The following is a 21,893-nucleotide window of genomic DNA, read 5'->3' as shown; positions in this document are numbered from 1 at the left end:
ATACAAAAGCTAACCTTGTGCCTAAAGGAGCTGGAGAAGGAAGAGCAAATAAAACCTTCACTCAGCCGAAGATGAGAGTTAATAAAGATTCGGGCAGAACTCAATGAAATAGAAACCAGAAGAACTCTGGAACAGATCAACAAAACTAGGAGTTGGTTCTTTGAAAGAATTAATAAGATAGATAAGCCATTAGCCAGCCTTATTAAAAAGAAGGGAGATAAGACTCAATAAAATCATGAATGAGAAAGGAGAGACCACCACCGATACCAAGAAAATACAAATGACTTTAAAAACTTGTTATGAGCAGCTATACGCCAATAAATTAGGCAATCTAGAAGAAGTGGACGCATTTCTGGAAAACCAGAAACTACCAAAACTGGAACAGGAAGAAATAGAAAACCTGAACAGGCCGATAGCCAGGGAGGAAATTGAAGCAGTCATCAAAAACCTCCCAAGACACAAAAGTCCAGGGCCAGATGGCTTCCCAGGGGAATTCTATCAAACGTTTAAAGAAGAAACCATACCTATTCTACTAAAGCTGTTCGGAAAGATAGAAAGAGATGGAGTACTTCCATACTCTTTCTCTGAGGCCAGCATCACCTTAATTCCAAAACCAGACAGACCCCACCAAAAAGGAGAATTATAGACCAATATCCCTGATGAACACAGATGCAAAAATTCTCAACAAGATACTAGCCAACAGGATCCAACAGTATATTAAGAAGATTATTCACCATGACCAAGTGGGATTTATCCCCAGGATGCAAGGCCGGTTCAACACTTATGAAGCAATCAATGTGATAGATCATATCAACAAGAGAAAAAACAAGAACCACATGACCCTTCAATAGATGAGACAAAGCATTTGACAAAATACAGCATTCATTCCTGGTCAAAACTCTTCAGAGTGGAGGGATAGAGGGAACATTCCTCAGCATCTTAAAAGCCATCTATGAAAAGCCCACAGCACATATCATTCTCAATAGGGAAATACTGGGAGCCTTTCCCCTAAGATCAGGAACAAGACAGGGATGTCCACTCTCACCACTGCTATTCAACGTAGTATTAGAAGTCCTAGCCTCAGCAATCAGGCAACAAAAGAAATAAAAGGCATTCAAATTGGCAAAGAAGAAGTCAAACTCTCCCTCTTCGCAGATGACATGATACTGTATACAGAAAACCCAAAAGACTCCACCCCAAGATTGCTAGAACTCATACAGCAATTCGGCAGTGTGGCAGGATACAAAATCAATGCCCAGAACTATACACTAACAATGAGACTGAAGAAAGAGAAATTAAGGAGTCAATCCCATTTACAATTGCACCCAAAAGCATAAGATATCTAGGAATAAACCTAACCAAAAAGGTAAAGGATCTATACCCTAAAAACTACAGAACACTTCTGAAAGAAATTGAGGAAGACACAAGGAAATGGAAAAATATTCCATGTTCATGGATTGGCAGAATTAATATTGTGAAAATGTCAATGTTACCCAGGACAGTTGACACATTTAATGCAGTCCCTATCAAAATACCATGGACTTTCTTCAGAGAGTTGGAATAAATCATCTTAAGATTTGTGTGGAATCAAAAAAGACCCCGAATAGCCAGGGAATATTGAAAAAGAAAACCATAGCTGGGGGCATCACAATGCCGAATTTCAGGTTGTACTACAAAGCTGTGGTCATAAAGACAGTGTGGTACTGGCACAAAAACAGACACATAGATCAATGGAACAGAATAGAGAATCCAGAAATGGACCCTCAACTCTATGGTCAACGAATACTCGACAAAGCAGGAAAGACTATCCACTGGAAGAAAGACAGTCTCTTCAATAAATGGTGCTGGGAAAATTGGACATCCACGTGCAGAAGAATGAAACTAGACCATTCTCTTACACCATACACAAAGATAAACTCAAAATGTATGAAAGATCTAAATGTGAGACAGGAATCCATCAAAATCCTAGAGGAGAACACAGGCAACACCCTTTTTGAACTTGGCCACAGCAACTTCTTGCAAGATGCATCCACGAAGGCAAGAGAAAAAAAAGCAAAAATGAATTATTGGGACTTCAACAAGATAAAAAGCTTCTGCACAGCAAAGAAACAGTCAACAAAACTAAAAGACAAGCTACAGAATGGAAGAAGATATTTGCAAATGACACATCAGATAAAGGGCTAGTATCCAAGATCTATAAAGAACGTATTAAACTCAACAGCAAGGAAACAATCCAATCATGAAATGGGCAAAAGACATGAACAGAAATCTCACAGAGGAAGACATAGACATGGCCAAGAAGCACATGAGAAAATGCTCTGCATCACTGGGCATCAGGAAAATACAAATCCAAACCACAATTGAGATACCACCTCACACCAGTGAGAATGGGGAAAATTAACAAGGCAGGAAACAACAAATGTTGGAGAGAATGTGGAATAAGGGGAACCCTCCTGCACTGTTGGTGGGAATGTGAACTGGTGCAGCCACTCTGGAAAACTGTGTGGAGGTTCCTCAAAGAGTTAAAAATAGAGCTTCCCTATGACCCAGCAATTGCACTGCTGGGGGTTTACCCCAAAGATACAGATGCAGTGAAATGCTGGGACACCTGCACCCCAATGTTTTTTTTTTATTTATTTATGATAGTCACAGAGAGAGAGAGAGACAGACAGAGACAGAGAGACAGAGAGAGAGAGAGAGGCAGAGACACAGGCAGAGGGAGAAGCAGGCTCCATGCACCGGGAGCACGATGTGGGATTCGATCCCGGGTCTCCAGGATCATGCCCTGGGTCAAAGGCAGGCGCCAAACCGCTGCGCCACCCAGGGATCCCCACCCCAATGTTTATAGCAGCAATGTCCACAATAGCCAAACTGTGGAAGGAGCCTCGGTGCCCATCGAAAGATGAATGGATAAAGAAGATGTGGTCTATGTATACAATGGAATATTCCTCAGCCATTAGAAACGACAAATACCCACCATTTGCTTCAACATGGATGGAACTGGAGGGTATTATGCTGAGTGAAGTAAGTCAATTGGAGAAGGACAAACATTATATGGTCTCATTCATTTGGGGAATATAAAAATTAGTGAAAAGGAATAAAGAGGAAAGGAGAGAAAATGAGTGAAAATATCAGTGAGGGTGACAAAACATGAGAGACACCTAACTCTGGGAAACGAATAAGGGGTTTTGGAAAGGGAGGTGGGTGGGTTGACTGGTTGACGGGCACTGAGGGGGGCATCCTGGCAGGATGAGCACCGAGTGTTATGCTATATGTTGGCAAATTGAACTCCAATTAAAAAAAATGAAAAAATAAAAATTAAATAAAAAAAAGAATTGTGAGAGATAAATTTCTCTTGTTTAAGCCACTCAGTCTATGGTACTTTGTTTTGGCAGCCTGATTGCATATAGACAAAAACTGGAAAAAACACAAACTGGAATTCAGGGTATTGTACTGTGAAAGAAATGCTCAGGCTAAGGAAGCTCCACCCCTGGGCTCCTGAACTCACACCCAGAGTGTGTGATGACAGTCTCAGCCCCCAGTGAGTTTCCTTGGTGGATGCAGTAGACATGACCCTCAGGGTCTTCTCAGAGAGCAGAACCAGGCTGTCACACTGGCTAAGAAACTTGCTCCCTACGTCCAGGAGGACAGGATGGACAGGTGCCCCATGCTTTGCTTCTCTCCCCTCTACTGAAGTGGAGTTTGGTGGGGACCTGTGTTCCAGCAACACATACCCAAGCACCACACATCAGTACCCTGTAGGTCCACAAAGAGCCCAGTGAAGCCTGATGAACAGACCTGCACATGGTGTGCAGATGGGGCCTGGTGCCAATTCAGGAGTTGAGGGAAATGATGGCTGGTGTGCTCCTGAGGGAGTGCTCTTCATGTGCCATGGAAGGTATGTCAGGGGATCTAGGCGTCTGGCCCGCTGTGGAGCTCAGGAGGGGACAGGGTAGCGCTCATCAGGGGGAAGCTGGCATCAAGGCATATTCCTGCTTTCTTATCTTTCTAGGTTCTCAGGATTACTACTTAAAAGACCCTGAGCCAGTTCTTTCCTCACAGTTGACTGTAGCTAATATCTTTTTGGAACTGAGCTTCAGGCTTCAGAGCTGGTGGTCCTTGGGCTGGCACATGGACTGATAGGCAGATGTCTAACGGATAAATGCACTCCAGTGCATTTAATCAGTAGGACTGCTCTCCGAACCCACACATGCTCCTGTAAGACAAAGACAGAGCTCCATAGCCTTGAAATCCTTTCTGCAGATCCTGGCTGCCTGGGTCTATGGGTCAGGAACCAATGTTAAAAATGACTGTGTCTAGTCCCTAGACTCTGGGGTGCAGGGATCTAAGCTAAAATTCTGAATGCCCCTCCCCCCCCAACACCAGTTCTTCTTCATCTTTCTCTTTAGCAAGGGGCCTTTGCAGACAGGGGCTTTGTCCTCAAGGGCTGGGCTCTGGGATCTAGGAGGAGCAGCAGTGGAATGTGACATGCAGTCCAGTGAGGTAGGCTGCAGAACACAGGGGGAAAGCAAGCTGTGCTCTTCCCTCATAGCCCGAGCTTTATCTTTCAGTGGCAATCTTCAAATTTAGAAAATTGTTAAAGAGAAGGGAGGCTAATTGCAAAGACCATGAAGGCAGTTTGTATTCCTTAGGCACCTTCTGGTTTCTAAAGCCTTCCTGTATGTGCCCCAATTACCACCCTCTTTGGCCAACTCTCCTTTTTAGAAGCCACATTATCCAACCTGTCCTAGCAACCCTTCACCAATGACAACTGCTCCCTGGGGAGCAGGGATGGTCTGTCCTTCCTCAGGTTCCTCTTCTGGTTAGAAAATGGGGAGGGTTAATAGTTGTCCTTAGAAAGGACCTAGAATGGCACCTGCACACAGAAAGTGCATGCAAGGATTGGTGTGACTGTGGGGTGTAGACCTCGCCTAGATCAGAATTTTAGAGTCATTTGAAGATGTGGTGACAGGGAAGCCCACAGGTGTTATGCCTGTGGGCACCAGAGGACTTAGAGTGTCATGGGGGCAAAGGACTAACATCCTCTCTTGGAGAAAACATAGATATGGAAGTTACCAAGAAAGTACACATACTTTTTATTTTAAAAGTCTTAAAATGGATTGGAAAAGCCTTGCACACTCAACTTGCCCACACCTTACCAATCTCTCCAGCTCCCAACCTTCCCTCTTCAAGCCGTTCCCTCTCCCCATGAGCAGCCCTGGCCTGCAGGACACAGAAAGACTCTTGCACTTGAAGACAGCTGACCTCAGCAGTGGGTGAGGAGAAGCCCTGCTGAGACAGAAAGAGCTTTGAGAGTAGTGGGTTCTTTCAGAAGACCACTTCAGTAGGGAAGTCACTTAGATGAGAGGTTTAAAGGGTGTCTCTTGCATTTTTAAGCCTTCAGGAGCTTTCACACACAGGTAAGACATGCTGGGCCAGGCAGGAGGAGGTGGGAAGAAAGGAACGCTATGTCACAGCCTAGAATACATTTTTTCCCCCTTATTGTAAGGCTCCTAGAACATTGTTCCTGAGACACAGACAAGATTACTTCTCCTCTGGGCCTGTGATGACTGTATCTATTGGCTTCTGTCCTGGGATGCCGGGAGATCTTGAGGGGCATCCTCCATGGTATGAGGCAGGGCACCACTGTGGCTGCATGATAGCCACACTCGACAGTGGGGGACCAGCAGGTGTCCTGGAGCCTGACCTTCCCAGTCCCACATCTCCTTTCTCTGAGAAAGCAGTCTGGGCTTCTTGCTCCTGAACTTTTTTTTTTTTTTTTCAGTTTACACATTTATTATAGAAATCCCCTTCCAGTGTGGGTTAGTGCCTTGGGCCCAGATCCATTGGTAAAAAAAGAAAACTTTAACACCAGGTAAAGGAGGTAGGGGGACCCCCAGCTCCAGAAAGTCACAGATAGGTATCATAGAAAACACAGCTTGTGTAGATTTGTTTAAAAAGTGGTGGATGGAAAGAAAGCCAAAGGAAGATGTGACGTAGCCTGTGGCCAGACGTCACCTGAGGATTTTACTGGCATCCACTAGATACCAGGTTCCACCACTGCAGCATCCCAGGACACAACACATCCGATAGCTCTGCCCTTTGGCCCTCCTGCAGGGCTGGCTTCCTGATTGGGACAGAATAGGGCAGACGGTGCCACCAGAGGCTGGGCCATCTCATCCTGTGGGCAGAGGCAGTGGGCACAGACAGGAAGACAAGGACTGGGGCTCCCTCACTGTGGTCTGAGAACCTCTCATATTGATCCCATGCTGGAAACTTCAGTATCAATGTGGTTTTCATGTCCTTCCCTTTGCTGAGATTCCACATGACTTGAGGGCACAGGCTAGGACTTGTTCCCTTTTTCTAGCATCTTGTGTGGCATGAGGGGACACTGGGGGCATTGACAAAGAGCCTGCCCTGGGCCCTGTTCCAGGCTGGGAACACTGGTCCCTGAATTTGGGGCACCTGGCACTGGAGCTCCTAGCTCTTTTTTTTTTTTTTAATTTTTATTTACTTATGATAGTCACAGAGAGAGAGAGAGAGAGGCAGAGACACAGGCAGAGGGAGAAGCAGGCTCCATGCACCGGGAGCCCGATGTGGGATTCGATCCCGGGTCTCCAGGATCGCGCCCTGGGCCAAAGGCAGGCACCAAACCGCTGCGCCACCCAGGGATCCCAGCTCCTAGCTCTTTGTAGGAGCCCCAGTCACCTGATCACCTGGTCACCCAGGTGAGGCTCTGCTTTGCTTGCACCCATGCTTGAGGCCCAGAAGCCACTGGGTCTTGCCCCTGTGAAGGAAGGAATCCAATTCCAGGTACTCATTATACCAGTTAGCTCATTTAACTATCCTGGTCACAAGTGCCCGGAATAGTGTGCCATCACATAAACATTCTCAGGGAATATTTGTTGAACAACATCCATGCAGCCAGGTCCACCAGGTTGTACAGGAAACAGCTGGAGCCCACCCACAGCCTGCACCCTGACTATAGGCCAGATCTGGCTCTTGGAACGCCTAGCACTCATGTCAGGGCTTTTATGCCCCCAACCAGGTATGTGGCAGTCCTGCCCTTTGCTCTGCTGGACCACCAGTGGGATGACCCCTCTTTCCCTTGAGTGGAATTGTGAGGATTAGCCACATTCCAAATACCTGCTGGGCTCTGGTTCAACCAGAGCTTACAGAAAATTACTTTTTGAAAAACCCACCATCAGTTATAATGGGCCCTCAGATCCCCCTACATGGGCACCCTGGCTGTTGAGAGGCTAGGGAGCTCTCACATACTCTTAGTCAACTACTGATGGATGTAGCATCTGTTGGTCAAGAAGGTGATGCCAATGAATGGAGCCAGAAATGTCCAGATTGGATAAATTGAACACAGGAGTTCTGCAGTTTGAATGGACTCTTGGGCTCTGTATACACCAGACACCTTCCCCTTCTCTTTTCCACTTAGTGATGCCCTGTCATCCTCAGCCTCCCAGAGCACACGTCAATTCCTCCTCCGCTCTAGACACCTGGGCCTCCTCCATGTGGCTAAGGGGGCCTTTCCAGGGCCAGGGCTAGCCAGTGCACATCCCTGCTTAGAGTGGGCTCCCCTGGGCTTGCCATGTGGTTTGCTCTGTGAAATGCCACCTCCTCTGGGCAGCACCTTTATCTCTCCCCTCTGAATCTCTGAATCCCTGGGGTCCTCTTGTCTCAAGGCTCCTCTCCACGTGACTGTGCACACACTGCAGGTAGGTGCTACCCAATCTTGGCACCTCCCACCTAGCATCTGTTCCGTGCACGCTCACCCAGATGTGTTGAGTGCTGACTATCTGACTTGCCCTGGGGCAATCAAATCCTTCATTTATTGGTCATAACAATCTAGTCAGGAAGGATATCAGGACAGAGAAAAGGAATTCTCAAAGAGAGGCGTACTGCATAGCTTGCCTGTGGGGAGCGGGCCGTGGCCAGGCTTTCATGCTGACGCTGCCCTTGCTCAGTGCACCTGGCTACAGCCAGCACCTACTTGGCAGCCACGTGTGATTTGAGAGATAACCTGGGTTCAGGCTGTGGGAGGAGACAAGTTAAATGGTGTGGAGAGAGCAGAGGAACTTGGGGGGATTCCCCAGGCCACATCTCTCCTTTTGGCCTTCTCCTGGAGGCCAAGACCACTGGAGGTGGGCAGAAGCACACTTTGGTCTCTCACCAGTCAGTCACTTTTGTTTCCACCTTCTATAAAAGTTCCAGTAGTCAATTTTTCCTTTTCTTCTCCTTTAGAAGAAAATGTCAAACAAAGTTTGAAGAAGTCCCAGATAGGAGTCAGGACACCTCATTCAAGCCCTGCCTGTGGCCCTGATTGGCCAGGTGGCCTGTGTGAGTTGCTCTTTTGTGGGGCGCAGCTGGAGCACTGGGTCAGCTGGTGTTCTTTCCAGCTCCAACAAACCCTCGGCCTGGACATGGTGGCTCTGTGAGGAAGGGGCAGGTCAGAGGTGCAAAGGCACCCTCCTCTCCACTGTTTATTTCTCATGAGCTCTGGTTCTGGGTTGGAAGTCAAAGTAAGATGTCATTGGCTCTGACTGGTCCTCAGTGGAAGCTGAAGTCAGTCAAGCTTTGTAATGCCTCCACCCAGGTACCTAGCTGGCCTACTGTAGTGTGTGTGTGTGTGTGTGTGTGTGTGTGTGTGTGTGTGTGGAGAGGGGGTGGGATGCGGGGTCAGAGCTGGGTTTCTCCTTCCAGGTAGGTGGCCTGGGAGGAAAAGATCTTCTGTAAACATCTGGGACACTGTTGATCAAGGTCTCAGGTCTCAGGTCTCAGGTGGGAAATAGATCCCAAGAGATCTGAGGGGCAACACAACTGTTTGTTGCTCCCAATAAACTCTGAAAATATGTTTTTTTAAACCATGTTTTATGGTGTTTGCTTATTTGTGTTTAGACTCATCCATGCACTTGGGCTTGAAGACCTTGGTATTCTCATCTGTCTGTATTAGTTTGCTTGGGCTGCTATAAGAAAGCAACAGAGAAGAAATGTATTTTCTCATGGTTCTGGAGGCTGGAAGTCCTAGATCAAGTTGTCAGCAAGGATGGTTCCTTCTGAGGCTTCTCTCCTTGGTTTGTGGATGGCTGTCTCCTCCCTAGGTCCTCATGTGGTCTTTTCTCTGTGTGTGTATGTGTCCTAATCTCTTATAAGGATACCAGTCAGGTGGATTAGGGTCCATACACATGACCTCACTTTAGCCCTCAGAAGGCCCTGTCTCCAAATATAGTCACATCCTGAGGAAAAGGGATTAGGACTTCAACATATGAATTCAGCTCTTAGCAATGCTGTTGTTTCTCCCTTCGTGATTTACAGGGACACCTCTGCTCAGAGCAAAGTCCCCTCACCAGTTCACTGAGGAAATGTGGGATTTGGGCTGATCCTTTCCTGCTGTTTGCCAGTTTCCAAAGTTATATGTGGCACCGAGCATCCTGCAGAGGTGATAAGTGAGCCTTTCCCTGAGCATCATTATGAATCTGCAGCTGCAGCGCACATCTTATGATCATGAGGATAAAACCATAGGATAATAATGGTAGAGCAAGGAGATGCTAGGAACCTGAATCCCTGAGAACATTGAAAGCTGCTGTACCAGCCCTGGACTACCACTTCAGGAAAGACTCCCTGTGGTAGAAGCATCAGTGGCCCCTCTCTCCTGTGAGTCCCTTGCAGCCCATATCTTCCTTTGGGGGCTTACAGCATGGATTTCTGTGGTTGTTTCCATTCTCCTTGGCATTATAAAGGCTGAGAAGAGAGGTTGAGTCTGTTACTTAGATGGGCTTCTGACCTCTCAGCTTCTTTCCAGTACGCCCAACCACCAGGTAACAGTAATAACTGAAATGCTAGGATCTGGTATTTGCCAAAAGGCCCCTGCAGTCTCTGCTGTAGGCCAGAAAGAAGGACAGCCACCCTCAAGGAGCCCTGCGGTTGGCTTCCTCTGGTGATGGCTTCCTGGACAGGTCTTCTCTATTTCTTCCACCTTTAGCAGGTCATTTTGGGGAGACACTGGGCCCTACTGATGGCTAGGAAGGGATATAGTCAAGACCTTTAGGTTTATCTTTGAGGCAATATTGAAGGATCAGGAGACAGGACTGCCTAAGGATAGGCAATGCTGTTTCCTAGGGATTACCCACAAGACCATTGAGGACTTCAGTGCATGGAGGGACTACCCTGCAATGGTCACTTCATAGTTAAGTGGTGATGTCCTTCAATGGGGGTGAAAGGCTCCAGGGCAGGGCAGGGAAGGTGAGAGGTTCAGCATCTGGGGAGGTGGGTATTATTGCCCTGGCAGACAGACAAGGAGGCAGGCTGGGAGGTCACACAGTACCCCTTGTTCCACACAGCAAAGAAGCAGCAGCACCCAGGCCTTTCCATGCCCAACACCACACTCCTACAGCATATGCTTGCTCTGCCACACCAGTACTCCTTCTATGAATGAATGTGGTTGTGTTCCAGTAAAACTTTATTTACAAAAATAGGCAATTGGGCCATAGTTTGCTGACCTCTGCTCTAGGGGCTTAAGAAAATTTACATCTAAGATGAATTATATCCATATAAAATATGCATATATGTGAAAGGGAAAAATAGAAAAAGCTATTTAAGTGTGATAGAAATTATTAATTTGCTTTGTATTTTAAATTACAAGTTGTCTCTGACATTGTCACTTCCAATGATAACATATATACATGCATACTCATTTAGGTACCATTTACACACAAAACCCATCACTGCTGAGTGTGCATGAGTATGCTCCCTGTGGAGGACCCCACATTCTGCCTCCCCATGTCATCCTATGCCCACCCCTGCCCTGTACATTGTCTCTGAGGTGGCAGTGGGCATACCTTGTTCTCTTTGCTGATCTCTCTGCTCCATGGACACAAGGGCAGAGAAATGCGCTTGATCGTAGGCAAGAACCAGAGGTGAGCAGTGGCATCTGTTGGGAGGCACCTCCAAGGGCAGGTAAATTCCTCCAAATGGGATTGGAGCAAATGCTGTGGACAGAAATGGTGAGGGCATGTGGAGCCTGAAGAGGACATGGGAGGCATCCCTCACCACCCTGCATGATGTGGTGGGACAGAAGGAAGGGAGGGTGGGCTCAGACCATGGCTTTAGGTGTTAGCTGCCCCACCTGCATGGCAGTAAGCTGGGTGTTGCCCACCTGGCAATGGGTGAGAAAGCTTAGGCTCATAGGTACCAGGGGGATGAGACCTGCAGTTCCACGCATGCCCAGGGAACCCTTCACTCCCTCCTGCCCCCATGGCAGAGTCCTCCTGCTTGTCCCTGTGCCCTGTCAGGCTGCACCCTGGAGACAAGAGGGACAGGGCCGAGGCTTTTCACTGTGATCTTCCCAGGGACAGCCTGCTGCCCTGAGACCTGCACAGGTGACCAAGAACTCACCAATGACATACCCCGATGACTGCCTGGAAATCCACATTTTTGGGGATGAGCTTCTTCCTCTGCATGTATTCATGAAAGCATTTATATACAGAACAAAATCTATGCTTCTCAAGAGTTTGCTTGTTCTATAGTTTGAGAAGCTCTTCTGTTGAGTCCAAAGGAACCAACCAGAAAGCTCCAGGACCGAATTGTAAGTCAGATGGGAAATGAGAGATGGGGATTGGCTGCTTTAGTAACTGGGACATAATCATGTTCATTTTCTTACTCATCAAAGATACGGAAGAGAAACCTAAACCTTCACTGAAATAGAATAACTTCCAGAAATATCTGCCCTGGTAGAGCATATACTTTTTAATCATAAAGAACTTTGCCTAATGGCCTTGGAATCAGTGACTCATTCACTGTATTTCTGTGAGCTGAATGCAAGAACAATCAGCTTCCGTGATGCTTTTGAGGAACTCTTAGGTTTCCTTCTAACAGTCTTGCTTTATCTACGTTGGTTTTGCCCATGGGCTGAGAGGTGGGGGGGTAGGTCCACTTTCAAGAGGGCCATACTCTTGGGCACAGGTAGGATAGAAAAAAGCATGGACCCAGCCTTGTGCAGGAACAGATTCATGTGTCCAGGGGGACCCCAATGAGAGTCCAGACTTTGCAGGCAGAGAGGCTGCCTCTGTCACTGGGTGGCACAGGGAAGGAGATGGCATTGGGCAAGACCAGAGTACTCCCAGCTCCTTCCCACCATGACAGCCATGGCCCCATTGGTCTTCCTTTGGTATTTGTGATTTAGCATGATGGGCATCATCCTAATTTGTAGGACCCTCTGGAAGCTCCATGACTTTTGTTAAGACTCAGGTCTAAATTTAGGTTAGGCTGGAGGAATAAGTCACTGACATCTACCTAGCAAGGAGACCTTTTTGAGAAGTGACAAAAGGGAAACATGACACCAAAAGGGACTGGCTCCTGCTGGTGATGGAAGTGAAAAGAAAGTGAAAATAGTCTGGGAGGGGCTGGAAGTGGAGAGTTTTGCTGAGTGGCAGGGGCGGCTGCACTGGGCATGACCTTTCTGGCCCATGTTCCCTGACTCCTCTTCTTTCCCTACTCTTTAGATAGCATGGGTGCCCCATGATCTCCTGAAGTGGCCTTGCTACTTGCTCTGGCAGAAAGGCTGGAGGGAGGGTCTGCAGGCACTTCCTGTCCTGCGTTGACCTGGTTCCTCCAAGGCCTTACCTGAGGGGTGGGGCACATTATGTAGCCTCTCTGGGCTTCAGTGTCCACCCTGGAAGGGTACGGGGAAGGCGAAGAGAGAGAACACATGCAAATGGGGCCATGAGAGCCAGTGCTTGGCTCTTGGGGGGGGGGGCAAGATAAGCAGCCTTTCCTTCTTCTCCCCCAGCCCCAATTCTGCCCTGTGATTTCATGCTTTCTGTCTCTTTTTTCTCTTTGACACATACATAGCCTGCAGAGGGGCAGGAGGGGACTAGAGTGGCTCAGGGGCCCTGGGATACGCCTGGCACCCCTGGAGAAATGTGGGCTGCTTCTCTCACTCTGAGCACACGGGCGGGAACTGGGAGACCCTTTAGGTTTAGTTCCAACTGTCACTCAGCCAGATTTCTCATGGCCACCTGCTAATGACACAAAGTGTAGATGGATGCGTGGATGACTTCCCCTCCTGCCCCTGGGGAAGAACACTAACCATACCAAGTGAAGGAGGAATGATAAATATTATGATCTTCATCCCTATAGAATAAGGCTCTGTGGCCTTTTGGGAGCCTCAACTTGTATATTAGGCTGCCTCTTTCTTAATTGGGATGTTATGTCTTCTGGGTCATGTATCATATATGGCTGTTTTATTACACATAAACTTACCTTCTCCACCTGAGTCCCTCAACATTGTATCTGCTACGACAACTATTGGTCTTCTTAATATATGGGCGAGAACAAACACATGGAACTCCTCTAGACTCTCGTACACAGGGTCCTCAGAGTTATCCACACTAGGAGACAAAGCAAAGCAAGCCTGAATTAGGGTGGGGGTTGTTGAAGACACCTTCCATCCAGATGTTACCTCTATGGACCTGCCTGTTGAGGCCCTCAGAGGCCAACTCCTTGCAATGCCACCCACTGATGGCAAAAACACAAAACCCAGATCCTCACCCCCACCCTGCGTTGGGTGGTCCAGGGGATAATGAAAGAGAAGCTGCTGGTGATAGCTGGTGGTCACCTTTAAGACAAGGCTCCCCTGATGACAGAGGCAGCCCACCCAGAGTGCATATGGCAACATGGGGGCTAGTTATCTGGGGACACTTAACAAGGATGCAGTGGGGGAAGCAGGGATGGAGGCTTCCTTTTTTGGTTCATTCTTATATCCAGCAGCTTGAGCTGAAGCCTTACCCACCAGGGGCACAGGTGCATTTGTGCATGTCAGGTGGGCTGATGCGGCCCATTGCTACACAGATCTGAGGTCTTTCTAGGAAATACTCCCCACCCTGGAACAGAAGAGGGTGGTGAGAAGGTTACCTGGATTTCAATCCTCAGAGCAGGAGGGGAGTGACTCTGACCCAGGCTACTTGGTCCCACCATAGCCTGCATCCCTGACTCATGTCTGAGGCTCAGGAGAAAGAGCTGCCTCCAAGAAATGCATTCACTTAGAACTCTGATTTTGGGCAGAAGACTGTAGCCGGGAGTCCTTCAACAACCCAGCCACCCCAATGGAAGAGCCCATTGAGCCAGAGCTCACAGCTTGGTGGGGCCTCTGCAGCATCCATGGGTACCAAGGTGGCAGCACTCACACAAGACCCTCAGGTGGCACTTGCACTTCTTCTTGAGCACTTGGGTGATGTCCAGAATTAACCAAGGGAAGTCTGTGAGGACTGGAGCAAGGGGGGCGGGGGCAGAGCTAGCAAGTGGAGCTTTGTGGGAGCACCCAGGATGGGGTGGCCTGGGGAAATAGCTGTACTGCTCTGGCCCACAGCTAACTACTTGATTTACTTCTAGAACAAAAGCTGTGACTCTTCAGGAATGCATCAATCACCGGGGAATTTTGTTGTTATTGTACCTATTTTTAAAAAAAGTTTATTTATTTATTTTTGGTGATTCAAAATGCTTTACTTTTATATTTAAAAATACTTGACAGCAACCAAAAGATGACGAAAAGTTGTGCATATAGTATAAATCCCTTTTTTGTTTGTTTGGAATCTTTTTTTTTTTTTTAAAGATTTTATTTATTCATTCATGAGAGACACAGAGAGAGAGAGAGATTGAGAGAGAGAGAGAGAGAGAGAGAGAGAGAGAGAGGCAAAGGGAGAAGCAGGCTCCATGCAGGGAGCTCAATGTGGGACTCAATTCCAGGACCCGGGGATCACAACCTGAGCCGAAGGCAGATGCTCAACTGCTGAGCCACCCAGGCATCCCTGTTTGGAATTTTTTGAAAGTAAATTGCCAACCTGAAATCCAGAATCTTGGAAAAGTTTAGGTGTTTAGCCTATGAACAGAACATTCTCCTACAAAACTACAATGCAGTCATCGAAATCAAGGGTACATCCAATCTCTAATACACCAATAGATCTGATCACCATGACAGACCCGTCAACAGTCTGCCAACTGTCCCCAAAATGTCTTTTAAACAGACTCCAGGGGCACCTGGGTGGTTCAGTGATTGAGCGTCTGCCTTTGGCTCAGATCGTGATCCTGGGGTCCTGGGATTGAGTTCTGCATCGGGTTCCCCTTGAGGAGCCTGCTTCTCCCTCTGCCTATGTCTCTGCCTCTCTCTCTGTGTTTCTCATGAATGAATAAATAAAATCTTTAAAAAAAATAAAGACTCCAGCATGCTGCTCTTAGTTGCGGTATCTCATTAGACCCCTTTGATCTAGAACATTTTTCTTGGGTTCCTTGACTTTTGTGACTTTGACACTTTTGAAGACTACAGGCCTGGTATTCTGCAGAATGTCTTTAGTCTGGGTTCCTCTATTTTTTGATGTGATTAGATTGTATTGGATTATGCTGTGTCCTTCTCGCAGTGTCATATCAGGTGGCCTAGGCCTTTGGACTGTCCCACTATTGGAAATGTCTACTTGGGCCATTCCCTTTAGCTGTCTGTCAGGCTTCCCGCTATAGAGCTACTCATTTCCCCTCCATCATTAATAAGCATTATGTGGGGAGGAATTGTAAATCTATGTACATATTCTACTCCTCATCAAATCTTTATACATTGATTGATATCACCCTGGAATCCCGGTTTTTATTTTATTCAATGAGTTATAATCAATTAGTGATTATTTTGATGCTCAGATATGCCCTGCTTGGGTTAATGTGGCTCATTCAAGCTGTGTCCTTATGACACAGCCCCATCATTTTTCAGAGGGCTTCCTAGCCTTCTGACATAGAATATGGTCCAGGTTTATCTTTTTTTTTAATAAACATTTTTTAAAGATTTAAATTCAATTGAGTTGACATATAGTGTATTATTAATTTCAGAGATAGGATTTAGTGATTCATCAGTTACATATAATACCCAGTGCTCATCATATCACCTGCCCTCCTTAAGGCCCATCACCCAGTTACCCCATCTCCCTGCCTACCTCTCATCCAGCAACCCTCAGTTTCTTTCCTAGAGTTAGGAGTCTCTTATGGTTTGTCTACCTCTCTGTTTTCATCTTATTTTATTTTTATTTTCCTTCTCCTATCTTCATTCGTTTTGTTTCTTAAACTCCACGTGTAAGTGAACTCATACGATATTTCTTTTTCTGATGGACTTATTTCAATTAGCATAATACCCTCTAGTTCCATCCACATCGTTGCAAATGGCAAATTTCATTCTTTTTTGATGGTTAATAGTCCATTGTGTGTGTGTGTGTGTGTATATATATATATATATATATATATATATATATATATCTCCCACATCTTTATCCAGATTCATCTGTACCTTCTCTTCAACCATTTCTCTAAGGAGTTTTTTTTTTTTAAATAGTGGATAATGGTGTTTAGAAACCAAAATATGATCATTAGTATTGGAATGTCATTGCTTCTAGACTCAGTGAATAGAGTGAATGCATGTGTGTGCTGTCTACACTCACATATGTACACAAATATTTTCATCTGTCATCTTTCTATTAACTTTGAGTCCTGATACTCCCAATTCCAATCTAACACCCCCAAGTTAATTCTACTCATAACTCCCTTCTCCAACAGTGAGAAACCTGATTTCTATTAATCTTAAACTATTTCCTTATTTGATCAATCCCTCCCTATGTGAGCAATTGCCCACCTCTGCTGTCACCTCGCCTCCAAGTTGTCCTCTTTACCCTACTGGATATGACACTCTGGCTTTGGTTCTCTGTGTCCTACCGACCCCCTACCTGCCCATTGCAGATGTTCACCTTGCTTTGCCACACCACATGGCTTTAGGACTGAATTTTTCAGGAAGGGAAGAAAAGTGGAAAAGGAGTGTTTTAAATATACATACACACAACAAGTCTAAATACAGTGCTTGTGGCTGTGCTTTTAAAAATATCCTAGGTGATTATCCTGTCCAGTCACAGCTGAGAGGAAGGCTACTGGGTGTGTGTGAGGTTCAAGTGCTTCCAGAAGCTGCTTGCTTGTCCCTGTCATACAGTAAGTGCTCACAAGCAAGTGAACAGTTGAACAAGATAATAAGTAGCATGGACAAGAGGGAACACAGAGTTACAACCTGCATACTCAGAGAAAAATGTTAGAAATGTGGAGTGCTATTCCTTCACTAATCCAGTAGATGGAGAGGTCAGCCCTGGAGAGGCATTAGAAAGTCAGATATTAAAGCTGAGAAGAAATGGCAAGGTGAGGGGCACCTGTCTCAGCCCTGGGTTCTCAGTTGCACCTTTACTCCATGTAGGAACACTCTGGTGTCTAAATAGCTATGCAGAAAGGGCCTCACTGCAGCAACAGTGCAAGGACTGACCATGTACCAGGCACAGACGTACTGCCATAGCATTCCACATGCAAAAAAGCAGAGCCATTTTGTTTCAAATGGAAAAATAGCCAATATTTACTGAGCACTTACACTATGCTGGAATGATAAAAGGCACTGTAGAGGCCCTCAATTAAGATCTGTCCCTCCACTGTTTAGCCATCCACCCATCCACCCACTTGTCCATACACATTCATCTATCTATCCACCCTCCATTCTTCCACCCATTCACCAATTCATTTGTCCATCCATTCATCCATCCATCCATCCATCCATCCATCCATCCATCCATCCACTCACCCATATGTCTGTCCATCTCTGGTTCTGTGCTACAGCACAGAGTTATAGGGTTGAACATGAGAGCTAAAAATCAACTATGAGCCCTCAGTGAACCCTAGGGGCAGCTTGAGAATGATGATGTCCTTCCCTCCTTGCTTCTAGCTGATTGTTTGCATATTTTACAGGGTGTGTTTGAACTGGAGGTGGGTGCTGGTTCTGCATTTACTCCTCAACACCACAGACATGCTCTAGTGCTCCTGGAGCCTTGGTGTCTATTCCTGTTCTATTGAATTCAGGCTGAGAACATTGGCTCAGCAACTCCTCAGGCTGTTCTGATGGGCAAGAAGGATAATTTATGGGACAAGATTTGGAACTGAGACCTGCCTATGTGGATTACTGTGACTGAGCCCACTGGCAGAAATGAGCTTGGTGAAACCAATCCTGAAAATTCTCTTCTGCTTTTTACCCAGAGGCTTAACATCATCTTCCTGTGAGCTCACTGAGCAAATGTTAGTCCTGGGATTGTAAACAGAATCTGGCTTTTGGGAAAAGACATGTAAAATCCCTAAAATTGGTGTTTACTGGTAAGAAGACTAACCTGCAAATATAATGACTTCATGCTTAAAGAGACTGCATGCCCCAACAACTTCCTAATGTGTTCTGTGATATAACACATTTGCACTTGTCTGCAAGGTATATCCAGGTAGAGAGAAGTCCTGAGAATAAGGTTACACCATTAACCTAGTGAAAATCCCCTGGGGAAGACAGAGTGAAAGGTGACCAGAGCAGAGGTTGGGCTGGAGCTTCCTTCAGGTAGACATGAAGCAAAGATGGTGGAGTGGGGTCCAGAGAGTATCTCAGGTCACAGAGGATGGTGGGAGAGTCAAAAGTACAGTGCAGATATGGGGGTGCCCTGGCTTAAATGGCACACATTTAAGTCTCCACAGCCCTTGGAGACTATGTAGCAAGAATCCATGTCATGGACAAGGAAGCCAATCTGAGACACTGGTGGGGGTCTTACCTAAGGGCAGTCAACAGGCCACACAGAGGAGCAGCTTGGGCACAGGCCTCCTGGGATCCTTCTTGTGTCCCCCTTCCCCAGATGGGAGTGACCACACTTTTCATTTTGCTCAGAAAAGTCCTGCTTTATGCATTCTGAGTGGCTGGTACCCAACCCCCACTCTGCTCAATGCTTTAGCTTGGATATAAGTTGTATAGTCACTCCATCTATGGTGACATAGTTATTGGTTTTTCATGGACCTTTCCATTTAAAGCTATAAGATTAAAATATTTAGATTCTATACTGATATATATACCCTCCTCTACTTTTAGGTGTAAGGGCATTACACTTGCTATTCTGACCCCTGGTTTTCCCTCTTAATAATGCATCCCGGATATGTTTCCAGAGGAGTATGTAGTGTCCTTTCTCTCACAGCTGCACAGCACTCTTCATGCATATATGTCACTAGCCGCATTTCTGAGTGGTGGGACTCAAGCTTCTCTCCCAGGCAGGGCTGGAGCCATGACAACACCTTTGATGAATTGGCATGTAGACTCCAAGGGGCTGGAGATTAGGAACCAGGGCCCTGAACAGAGCTGAGGCCGGCCTGTACCTGCTGTGGGACTTTGTACCTGGCCAGGGACTGTGTCTGAATAAAGGGAAGCCTTTCAAGAGATTTCCTAAAGCACAGTGTAGACAGTAGGGGCTAGGCTAAGAGCTATAACCTGGGCAAATAAGAATGAAGAATGGTGGGCTCTCCTGGCACTCTGAAGTGGGTCTCAGACTTTGATAGGAGCTTCTTAACAGCAGCCAGGTGGCTTGTGGGGTGATGAATATCTTATTACCTATAATAATCTTATTACCTATAATTACCTATAATCAATAGGCTGGGGTCAATTGTATGACAAATATTTACTGAGTAGCTGTGATAGGTGTAGCACTGTCCTGGAGTGTGTGTGTGTGTGTGTGTGTGTGTGTGAGTGTACGTGCACATGTGTGTACACGTATGCAGGTCTAGGGGTGGAAACACTTGATTAACAGATGACCAAATAAAAAATTACCAGGTATTAATAAGCTCAATGATAAAAAGGTAGTTTCTTTAGGCAGGAAGGTCAAGGAATCTCCTGAGAGATGAAGAATTGACTTTGGTCTTATTTCTAATTAGAAAAGTCTTTAAAAATTAGATCTGGATTCTACATCTTCAAATATGAGAACTCCTTAGCTGAACAATTGCTTCTCCTGCTTGGTTTGCTGTTGGAAATCAGAGAACTTTAAGGAATACTTACAAAAAAGCCTCCTATCTAATGAGAAGCCAATCCTAGGCCTTGGAGCGCCGACTGGGGTTTGGGCACCCTGCAGCACAGAACACTACTTACTTTTCCTTAAAAGACTCAAATTCTTATCTCTGAGACTGTGCATCATGAAATCATTATGGATTCTAGGTATTTCTGAAATAGGCCAATAAAGAAGAAATGAAGTAAACAGACTACAAAATTATATAAACATAGCAATGAAATTACAGAAACAACTTCAGAAGAAAAGCAGAATGAGAAACATACAAGAGAAGTGGGGAACCAGGACACAAGATTCCCCGTGGGAGCTGCACAGAGGTCCTTGAACTGGGCCCCTTTCCTGTGTCTCTTTTTTTCCCTGTTTTAAGATCCTCTCAGCCTTCACTTGACCTGTCTCACTCAACAGAGAACAAGTAAGCTTATCTTATATAAAAGGTTAAAGAACAAAAGTTATTTTTATCACAAATCTCAAGATAAGTTTTCAATTCTTGCTCTCCATACCTGTTTTTCATTTGTTAAGAGTATAGGTTTATGTTTTTGGTCAGTTCTAAGTTTGGATTCTGGCTCTCTCTTGTGAGCTATAGGACTTGGGAACTGACCTAATTTTCTGAATCTCAGCTTCTAGATCTGTCATTGGCTGTGCTTATGACAGCTTCCCAGCCCTGCTTGACACATAATATAATGTAACACGTAAGTGGGCTCATTAGATGACATGGCTTTAATATCTACCTAACAATGCTGACCTTCCTTGATTCCTGAAAATCCAGATTCTTTTGAGAAGGGACAGCTCCCTACTCTGGCTCCCAGCCTGCCAGTGAAAGGGGTGAGCACTGGGCCTTTGCTCCCTGCCTTCTAATGGGCCAGGTGTGGGTGCTGGTATCATAGGACCTAGGCAGGAACATCTTCCCTGGGTGTGTGGCAGCACAAATGGTCAGCTTTATGTCTGCTGGTTCTGAGTCTGGCTCTCCAGGTACACATATAGCATAGCAACAGGTGCCCAGCACTGAGGTAGGGTTGGAAGAGACTCAAGAACCATTGGGTTTGGCTGTACCATCAGAATATTGCAGTCTTAACAAGGAGACAATATAAAACATAAATGAGTCCTGGATGAGGCAGAGGCTCAGGACAGAGTGATGTGCAGAACAGTGCAACATGTCTATGGGCAGAGCACAAACAAGTGGTACTTTAAAGAGACAGTGCAGAGGTGCCCTCTCCCCCAGTCCTGAGATATGGGGTCACTAACACAATCCACGTTACTAAAGAGTTTAAAATACAATAAAATAAATATATCTTTCGAAAAAGTAAACTTTGAGAGAATTATAAATACATTCTTTCTTTTCCTATCCCATAGATCACTTCCCTTCCAAAAATAGCTGGATCCCTTTCATGATAATTCCATTATTGACATGCAAATCAACAATGAAAATAGGAGCACCTAGAAATCTATGTCTTCAGGGTTATGACTTCCCAAATTTTGAATCAGAAAGGCTTTCTGGAGCTTCTGAGTTGCTGATGAGATTCCAACAAAACACATCAAACTGTAGGGGAGACCTTGGTGCATAAGTTACCTTGGGAAGCCAAAGATGTCACAGAACAAGAACACTGCCTTCTGAATGGCAACATCAGTTCAAGGAAGCTGCCCTTCCTAAGGGTCTCCAAGTGAGGAAGACCAAGCACATCAAAGGGAATTCCTGCATAGACAGCCCTATCATTCACTCGGATTAGTTTTGATACAATAAGAACATGTAAAACTCTTGGCACAGGCTACTTACCCCCAACAATAAATGCTACAGCACAACTGAACCTTCCCCAAATCATATAACTTGTCACAATGGATCCTAAGAAAATGCTCAACTGCTAAACTTGGTAGGAATGTCTTCTGATGCGTGTGTATGGAGGGGCGATACAGGTAAAGAGCAGTGAGGATGCAGGTTGCCAAGACCCCTCTCAGCCTACCTCGCCTAGCCCACCTATT

General features: G+C 46.0%; 1 protein-coding gene across 1 annotated transcript in view; it reads right to left on the bottom strand.

The window, feature by feature from the left end:
- OTUD7A (OTU deubiquitinase 7A) overlaps window positions 1-21,893 on the bottom strand; it is a 378,372-nt gene that overhangs the window by 20,175 nt on the left and 336,304 nt on the right. The window contains exons 10-11 of the mRNA XM_072737039.1: window positions 13,270-13,397; window positions 10,848-10,997 (exon numbers count right to left, since the gene is read on the bottom strand). Of these exons, the coding sequence (XP_072593140.1) occupies window positions 10,848-10,997; window positions 13,270-13,397 (278 nt within the window). The remainder of the gene's footprint in view (window positions 1-10,847; window positions 10,998-13,269; window positions 13,398-21,893) is intronic.

Source organism: Vulpes vulpes, chromosome 14 (genome assembly GCF_048418805.1).
Source record: "Vulpes vulpes isolate BD-2025 chromosome 14, VulVul3, whole genome shotgun sequence".
NCBI lineage: Eukaryota > Metazoa > Chordata > Mammalia > Carnivora > Canidae > Vulpes > Vulpes vulpes.
This window is presented reverse-complemented; position numbering and strand designations above follow the sequence as displayed.